General features: G+C 43.8%; 1 protein-coding gene across 1 annotated transcript; it reads left to right on the top strand.

The window, feature by feature from the left end:
• The first annotated feature begins 2,083 nt into the window (after positions 1-2,083).
• GPR12 (G protein-coupled receptor 12) lies at positions 2,084-4,392 on the top strand. The gene has a single exon (XM_075081904.1). It carries the CDS (start codon positions 2,379-2,381, stop codon positions 3,381-3,383), a length of 1,005 nt encoding a protein of 334 aa, XP_074938005.1. The 5' UTR covers positions 2,084-2,378; the 3' UTR covers positions 3,384-4,392.
• The last annotated feature ends 5,257 nt before the right edge of the window (positions 4,393-9,649 follow it).

The raw sequence follows: 9,649 nt of genomic DNA, 5'->3' as shown, positions 1-9,649 counted from the left end.
GCCCAAGGTGTTCCACATCCTTCTTAAACTGGGGGGCCCAAAACTGGACACAGTACTCCAGATGTGGTCTCACTAGGGCTGAGTAGAGGGGGAGGATAATATCCCTCAACCTGCTGGCCACACTCCTTTTAATGCAGCCCAGAATATTGTTGGCCTTCTTGGCCACAAGGGCACAGTGCTGGCTCAGGGTCAGCTTGTTGTCCTCTAGCAGTCCCAGGTCCTTCTCAACAGAGCCACTTTCCAGTAAGTAGTTCAGCCCCCAGCCTGTACTGGTGCCTGGGGTTGTTCCTCCCCAGGTGCAGGACCTTGCACTTGCTTTTGTTGAGTCTTCCCTTTGGATTCCAGTCATCCCCCAGGCCCAGGTTTTCCAAAGTGCTTTCGGTATATAGTGACGTAAATGAGGACAAACCATGTTTTCTTAAAATTGCCAAGGCTCTTCTAAAGACCAACTCATCCCACTATTTTGGCATGTCCTGGAGGCCCTGCTTCTCTCCACTGACAATATCTTGGGACACTACCTTCTGCACACAAACATCTGCATCTGGTGTCTAAAGCTGCTTGATGTGGTTCCTCTGACTTAGTGGATTCTATGCAATTTCAGTTTCTAACTCACGAGAAGTCCCACTGGCCCAACTCCACTACATGATATGCAACAGCTTTGCAAATTCAGCCACATGTCTCTAACGTCACCCTCTGGAGATGGCAGGCGTCCCTATGCCTGGGCTTCCCCAGCAGGCTCTCTGCATGCTGTCAGGTGCTGCCTGCTCTAGGCCTGATAACTGTGCATCGCTCCCTTAAATCTTTTATACTATGTTGTCATTTTCCTATGGTTATACATCACAGAATGATTGGGGCATTAAAGTGCTTCTGGAGACGGTCTGGTCCAGCCCCACTGCTCAAGGCAGGGTCAGTTACAGTAGGTCACTCAGGACCATGTAAGCAGGTTTTGACCATCTCCAGGGATGGAGATCCCACAACCTCTCTGGACAACCCATGCCAGCACTCAACCACCCTCACAGTACAGATAATTTTGACTTAACTCATTTTTTAGGAGCTGAAAGGCCAGCTAACTACTGTGGGACCAGCGAGGGACTTCCTAGGCACTGTGTCACATTATTCAAAAGCTTTTTACTCAGTGACCCTCCGAGACTCACTCCTCACCAAGGTGCGCAGCTGCTGTTAACACCCAGCAACAGCTGCCACAAATTAGAGTCTGGAATGCAAGGCTGAGCTCAGCGCTTTAATTTACTATTTTATCACGAGCACCCGCTTTGCCTGCACCCCCCAAACCCCCACCACCCCTTTCAGAACCTCAAACCCACGGACGGTCCGTCCCTTCCTTCACTCACCCCTCGGACAAACCGCCTCGATGCAGCGAGGCGAACGACCGCCTCATGGCGGGCGCGGCGGTGCCTCAGGGGCGCTCGTGCACCGTCCCCCACTCCCCTCGCTCCGCCTCCCCCTTCCCCCGCCCGGCGCGCTCGCGCGGCAGGAGGCACCTGCGCAGGCGCGCGCGCACGAGGCAAGCCCCCTCCCTCCCCCTCCACACACGCAAACACACCCCCCCCCCCCACGCCGTCCGCGCGCGCGGCGGGGGCGCGCACCTGCGCTGTGCCGTCGGCCGCGCGCCGGGCTTTGCCGTGAGGGCGGCCGGTCCCGCTGCCGCCTTGAAGGGACCGAGGCGAACCCTCTCTCCTCCTCCTCCTTCCTTCCTTCCTTCCTCCCTCCGATCCGCCGGGGGAAAAGCCCAGGTGACCGCCGCCGGGGGTGCGTGGGGTGCTGTGCGTGCGTGCGTGCGCGCGTGTGTGTGTGTGGTGTCCGTGTCCAGTTTGTAAGTTCTCAGAGGATATCAACCCCCTCCCCACACACCCCTCCCCAGCCCGGGCGGGGTTTCCTCACAGGGGGTCGGTGAAGGGTATCCCCCCCCCCCCCCCCGCGCCCCCAATCCTGGCCGCTCCCTCCGTGACCAAAAATAATCCCACTTCGAAATCGTGGCTGCTGAATAACGGGGTTTACACCGCCCCACAGCCGGCTCCCACCCCACATTGCAGCGCTGGGGGGGTGGGGGGTGTTAGTTGTTTTATGGGCTCCCTCCCGTGCCTGTGTCTCCTTCCCTATGCAGGTTAAGGGAATTACGTTTAGGATCACTCAGTTTCCGTGTGTTGGTCCCTTGGCAGATAATCTTGGGTAGTTTTAAATATTTTTTTTCTCCCCTCTTTTTATTTTTTTTTAATTGTCACATTTATGTAACAAGTGCCTGCCTGCACATTAGATTGGTGTTGCCGTCTAGGGCGTTGCATGCTCTGGGGGTGCTGTATCCAGTGCTGTGCCTGTACATTAAAAAAAATGTCTTTCCGTTGAAGAAGACAGGGGTTAAAATGAATGAAGATCTGAAGGTTAATTTGAGCTGGCTGCCTCAGGATCATGTAGAAGCCAGCTCTGCCGAGAATGCCTCAGCCGCAGGCTCCTCCCTGGTTCCTGTCATAGACCCAGAGCCAGAGCTTTTGGTAAACCCCTGGGACATTGTCTTGTGTACTTCAGGGACCCTTATCTCCTGCGAAAATGCCATTGTGGTTCTTATCATTTTCCATAATCCCAGTCTTCGCGCCCCCATGTTCCTCCTGATAGGCAGCCTGGCGCTGGCAGATCTCTTAGCGGGCATTGGATTGATCATCAATTTCGTTTTTGCATACCTTCTGCAATCAGAAGCTACGAAACTGGTTACGATTGGACTGATTGTTGCCTCTTTCTCAGCATCTGTCGGCAGCTTGCTGGCTATTACTGTTGATCGTTACCTCTCCCTGTATTATGCTTTGACTTACAATTCAGAGAGGACTGTCACTTTTACCTATGTCATGCTTATATTGCTCTGGGGAGCATCTATCTGTATTGGACTACTGCCTGTAATGGGCTGGAACTGCCTCAGAGATGAATCCACCTGCAGTGTTATCAGACCACTCACTAAAAATAATGCAGCTGTCCTTTCAGTCTCTTTCTTGCTTATGTTTGCCCTCATGCTGCAGCTCTACATTCAAATCTGTAAAATTGTGATGCGCCATGCCCATCAGATTGCCTTGCAACACCATTTCCTGGCCACTTCCCACTATGTGACCACCCGAAAAGGAGTGTCTACTTTGGCCATTATTTTGGGGACTTTTGCTGCTTGCTGGATGCCTTTTACGCTCTATTCTTTAATAGCAGATTACACCTATCCTTCTATCTACACCTATGCCACCCTCCTGCCAGCTACCTACAATTCCATCATAAATCCTGTAATATATGCCTTTAGAAACCAGGAGATACAGAAAGCACTTTGGCTCATCTGTTGTGGCTGTATTCCTTCTAACCTGTCTCAGAGAGCAAGATCACCCAGTGATGTCTGATTGGCAGCTAGGAGGATGCTCCTTAACATGTTACTTTCCAGACATTCTTGCAATGCTGTCTTTGGTTTAGATGCATTCATTAAATGATGTGCGATGGGTTCATATAAAAACCACAGGATGCACTGACCTTTTTGTAAACAGAAACCCCAGTGACCAAAATGAATCGAGTGGTTTAAGGGAGATTTCCAAAATCAAAATAATCAGTGTTCTCACAGATTTATAATGTTGCTCAGGGTCTTTTTGTTGTATTACCCAGACTTTGCCATGTTTGCTATGACTTAAGTTTGTTAATTAAAATTAGATTGAAACAGCATACCTCCTTTGAAAATGTTTATGTGATTGAGTTGAGTCATACTGCATGTTACAGTCGGTTGTCAGGATATTTTTTTCCCCTCTTTAATTCTTCTGAAAACAAACAAAAAAGAAAACCCAAGCCCTGCTACCCCATTTGTATATCATCAGAATACCTTTCAAAATAATGGCCAATTGTTCTGATTTATATGGTATTTATTGTAATAATCACAGTGCAACAAATTTGCTCCAGCTGAGGAAGTACTTGTATAGCTTTCCATTTTACATCTCAGCATGAATTAGCTTGATAATTGTTTTAAAGGGTTACCTGTTCTTTCCTGAATTCTCGCTGGATGTTAAAACAGAAGATATGCTTTGCCTTCCTTTTCAAAAGTCAGCCATATGTTTTCACTTAGATATGGGACATCAGAGCTCATTACACTATTAATCTTAGAAGAAATTCAGCGGGGTTCTTTGAAATTGATGAAAAGATACGGCCTCTTTTGGCTATGCGTTTGTAATAGATGCTTCACTAAGTTTCTCAGACAAGTTTATCTTTTCAGAAATGTGTAAGAAAATATCTAATAAAATTACCTACCAATTGCTTGCAACACACTTAGCATCTACATTAAATGGTTCCCCTTAAGTTTGTTATCAAGTCAAAATGATTACCACTTGTTTCATTGTTCTGCTATATAATTTAAAATACTGAAGTTTATAAATTCTCAGAGCATATCTGGTTCATAATTGTATGCAACCAGAACTACAACGTGAAACAATATTTTCTCTTTTTCTGGTGGTTTCATCCATTACAGACTGTGATTCTTCAGACTGTAGGTGTGTCAGTTCACTTCATTATAGGATGGTTTTGGTCTAAAGAGCAGAGCTTCCTCTCGTGAATGGTTAAATTTCAGACTGCTGCTAACCTTTTACCAAAGCCACATTAGAATGCACTAGAAATAAAAGATTGCTTTCTAATTTGAAAACCTGATTGCTAGAGAGAAAAACTTCCTGGCAGATGCCTTCATGAAACTTAAGGTGTACCCTCATATCAGCGCATGGGAGTTTGTAGTGCTACTTCTACTAGTGTTGTTGGGAGCTCAATGTGTTCATGCTCTGGCATCAGGAGGGGGTTATATTCCTTTGAATGTCGAAGTCAGCATACTGTATTGTTGCTTCAGTATCTTCCATTAGAGTTTAAAAGAAAACAACAAACTCAAGTGTAAAAATAGCAATATTTACAGTTCAGTGAAAAAATATACCTGTATAGTATAGATAGTAGAGACAACTGTGTTGCTGGTCTGGATTTTTCCAGATGGAATCTGTCCTTTTGACATGGACGTTTGGATGACCATAGCTTTTTGTGGCAAAGTTTCTGTGACATTAAGAATCGTATGCTATACACAAAGCTGAATCTCAAATGTGAATGAGTTGTCTGTAAACAAGGCTCTGTAGAGATTTTTATGAGCAATAATTAATTTTAGTTGCAATGCTGGGTTCAAATTCCATTATTTACTTGGTTTAACCTTCATGATATTTGGCTCTTACTTTGCAATCTGATTAGTTTAATAATTGCATGGCATGGTCCAGGAAAGCTGTGAACTTGCAGCTCCCTTACCTTCACTGTGATTTACAGGTGCTCAGTACAGTTAGACTATGGCCCCTGCTCAGTGTAGGATATTGGTGTTCTTTATCTACTTCTGAATGCTAATGAAACTCTAGTCATTGCATTTTGTTACGAATTTTGTATAAGAAATAATCACTTCATAAATATCTATGCTATGTATGCGTGCAGTTTTGCACGTATGCAAAGTATTGGAAATAAATGGCAGTAAAAGTCATGAGCTGAATATTGCGGAGAGGCTGAATAATATAGTCTGGTACTTTTAAAAGCAGGAAGTCGTGCAAAGTTTACAACCCCCCACCCCCTTTTTTTCCCCATTTAGTTTTTCTGATCAAATTGCTAAAAAACATGCTGAAGATGAGCAGCTACAACTGTGACCAAAATTCAGTCCTAAGAGCACCTGTTGTTTTGCTTATGCAGACCTGCTCATCCTTCTGGATAACCTTACAGGCACTAATGTTTTTTTTTCTCTCCACAGCACCCAGGTGGTAGGGAAGCCAGAAAAAAACAGAACAGAGGGAGATAATGTTGTCCCCTCTTCTCATGCCAGTTCACCTAGTGCCCTTGTCATCTTCCTCGCTCCACAGGCTGCTCAAATCTGCAGAGGCTCTCCAGGGTGCCAGGGGAGCCAACCTCTTCATTGTGCCAGAGCAGAGAGATTTGTAATTGGAAGCTCCTCTCCTGAGGAGCACTGCGAGTCAAACAGAGGAAAGAAGAATTAATTATAGAAGTCCCACAAAGCTAGCTTGTAGGGATGTGATTTGCCCTCGTTTGAGGAGTAACGCATGGTTACCTTTCAGCAGAAGAAGATGAGAAACACGATTATGCCTCCCAAGCTACTGCTGTGACCTCCAGTGAGGTTGCTGTCTCTTCCAGAAATATGTTCTTAAATTAAAACCATGCAGCATAGGCCATAAAATCCTTCTGGAAGTCAGTGACATAGGTTTGCCCACAGCTGTCTGACCAAACTTTAACATGGTTTGCAGAACTGAATAGATGCTATATAACACACCTGTGGACGAACTCTTGGGAGTAGGGGCAGAGCTGTGGGTACAAAGCTGCCTTCCTCACTTGTACAAAAGAAATGCTTGACAGACAGCCACTTCTCAGACCCTGCAGAATTAAGCAATTCTCTGTGATCACCTCAGAGTTACAGTGCAGGCCATGGTTCTGTATGGTCAGGTGCCAGTATCCATCTAGGATCCTTCTGAGACTGGCAGAAATCCAGCCAGCTCGCAGGATTCTGTCATTTTGTTGTTCCATCAAACAACACCCCGGGATAAGACCAAGGATGTTAGATTTACAGTTCTATATACAGTGAAGTATCTTTCATATCTCCATTGTAATGACAAAATACTCTTAATGCCTAATTTAGTTTGAAGAATTGAAGTTCATTTTTATCTATTAACACACCTGAGCCAACATTAGTAACAGGTTGTATCTTGATGGGTGAAACTTTCTTCAGTCATTGTTCTCATATTCATCCTCAAAGTTTGGGAGAGGATTTTTTTTTAAATTGTCATTTTTTAACCATTTCTCCTAACAGTAAGATTTCAGCAATAAGGGGAAATATGTTTTTAGCACAAGAGCAATAAAATCCTCCATGTTGCGGGTACTATAAACTGCTGAGTAAACTCAGAGCAATAGAGAGGAAGCAATATATTCTCCAGACAAAAAAGAGTAACTTGCATAAGGACTTTAGGTAAGCAGAAGTCTTCCTTTGTTAAGCAGTTGCTATCGGACTGATGTAGGACATTATTTATGGTTGGTTTGTGTTATAATTATTGAGTTCCTGAATAGAATTACTCAGCAATAACCTTTTACCTTAGTTCTTGGATCTGGGATTCGTGCTGTTTGCAAGAGAGAATTATGTACTGCAGTGAGGATTTTTATTCTTTTCACTGGTTGGCATTTAGTTGTACAGCATTCTATGGATAAATTCATTGCGTTCAGGATTTCCAATTGTAACTTAATACTGAATATACTCTTCACCAAACAAAATCTGAGAATACCCAAATTTGTCATGCCCTTCAAGATGGATATGATAAATGGTGCTAGCCCATTCTGAAGACAGCTTGGCTTTTAAAAGAACAAGATTATGGTATCATTGAAGAAAACCCTTACCAAGAGCCAGGGTGTTTGGAAGCAAGCTGAAAGGCCTGCTATTGCTGCTGTATCTTCCTGCCATGGACACTCAGTGACATACGCAGCTGCGTCTGTCCTTTGTGCTTAGCGGCCAGCTGTGAGGCATCTTGGAGTCAATAAAACCCCTCCATGGACAGCAGTGAACTTTGACTTAGACCAGCAGCCATTCTGCCCCCAAAGAGTTATTTTTCTGTTGCCTCATTTTCTTAGGGCAGATGAGATACTTGTGGATTCATTTCTGAAAAGTGATGAGCAACCTGCAGTGTGATTGGAAGTTGGGATAAAATAGCATCACTACAAATCAAGTCCCTGAAACATAACTACACACTCATTATTTTAAAAATTCCTTTAAAAATATATGTGGTTCTGTAACATTCAGAACCATATTTTCAAAAAGTTGGCCCTGACTTTTATAGAAAGAAAGTATGTATGGTCTGTTTTTTGTATGTACAATAAAGAAAAAAAAGTAAGAATTGGACAGGGTGGTCAGTATTTTAAAAAAGCACCAGCTATTCTGTCACTTTATCTGAGATAGTGAATGGTTCCTGGTCCTTGAAACAAACCAACTCTGGCAACTTTCTAGAAAATCCTGAATACCCACAAGTCAGTGTAAAAGTTTCATAGCAAAAGTAGGAGGACTTGTGTGGTTGCTAGTGCAAAGCAAGTTGATATAAGAGCTCTGTTGTGAGTGGGAATGAGAACAGCATAACTGCACACCAGCTGTAGAGAGATCAAGTCATAGGTGTATAGGAGTAGCACCAGAAAGAGGTGAACAGCATTTCTTTAAATCATACTGCTGCAAGAAGGCAATATCAGATAGACTCTCACTGGATACGGATCCTATGTTGTAGAATTCAAGAATATTTTAAAGTGCTACTGGCCAACTGTTTAGGAAGAGATATCGTGGTGGTGTACTTTTTGAGGGGGATCAAGAATGCAACTAGGTCTGTGAAAGGAGTAGTTAAGGACAGTATTAAATATCTACGCATAGACTCATCACATCTCTTTGGGAGAAGGTCTGAGAACATTTTAAGGTTTTACTTGGCTGCCTTTTGGAGCAGCCAAGTCTAGAACTAGAGTTTGCTCCAGTACATACACTAAATGCAGTAAATAATCTGTCTTCCTTTACATATTTATGAAAAGGACCAAACAGTTGTTTGCAGTCAGAATTGTTCTTTGCAACTAGACAGCATCTTTTTAATAATACCACAGGAAGCCACTTACAAAAACAGTTTGATAACTTCAGTGGTAAACTTAGAAAAACAAAATTTGCACATGCTTAGCTTATTGCACACTTAGCGTATTGCATGTTAGCAAGAAGCCCTGTAACTTGATTGGTATTAGGCAGCAGGGCTACTCAAAAGCATGTGAAATTTGGTGCCTAACCAAAAAAAAAGGACAGTGCAGATAACAGTAATTGGGAAATGCAATTTTAAATAGTATTTCAGTTTCCTGAATTTTTTTTTGTTCTGTTTTTTGAATGCCATTATATAAAGCGCTGGTTTACCCTCTCTTTAAGTGCCACATTTAGTTTGGCATAGTGGTAGTCCAGGAATGTGCAATGGAGAAAAAATAAGATCTCTCAATCTCTGCTTATAGAGAGGAGGCTAAAAGGAAGGGGTATGACTTTTATATGTCATGAATAAGCAATAGTACAGGAAAGATAAATGAGGCATGGGTATCTCCCATATCTGTCAGTAAAAATTTATGGGACTCCCAGTAAACATGAAAGTTCTCATATCTGGAAATACTTTTTTGGTACAAAAGGAAATTACCCCATAAAACTGGGTGCTGCTGGCTTCTAAAGAAGACCAAGAATTTACAATTCCTTTTGGTGGATCAGAAATCTGGATGAACTGCAAGGATATCTCCTTTCATATTAGGTGGATGATGAAAGATGAGAGGATGGAAGTCTTTGTGGTTTGGTGGATCAGCCAGGTCCTCCGTGCTTGAGCTTGGATAGGAAGGATGCTTAAATAAATGCATCCCCTCTGAGAACATTATTTTGAACTGTCCATTTTGAACCTTACCCGATGTACATGGAGCACCTGAGAGGGGCCCTGGGGCTGTTGTTGTTCTGGAGGGCAGTGCAGCAGTCCCATGTCCTAGAGGCTGGCAGTATTGCTGTTCCTGTCAAATGGTGTCCAGAGGACAGGGAGGAGGGAATATGATCAGAAGTGAGGTCCTCCTTCCTGGAAAACATGAC

Source organism: Phalacrocorax aristotelis, chromosome 1 (genome assembly GCF_949628215.1).
Source record: "Phalacrocorax aristotelis chromosome 1, bGulAri2.1, whole genome shotgun sequence".
In the NCBI taxonomy this organism is placed as follows: domain Eukaryota; kingdom Metazoa; phylum Chordata; class Aves; order Suliformes; family Phalacrocoracidae; genus Phalacrocorax; species Phalacrocorax aristotelis.
This window is presented reverse-complemented; position numbering and strand designations above follow the sequence as displayed.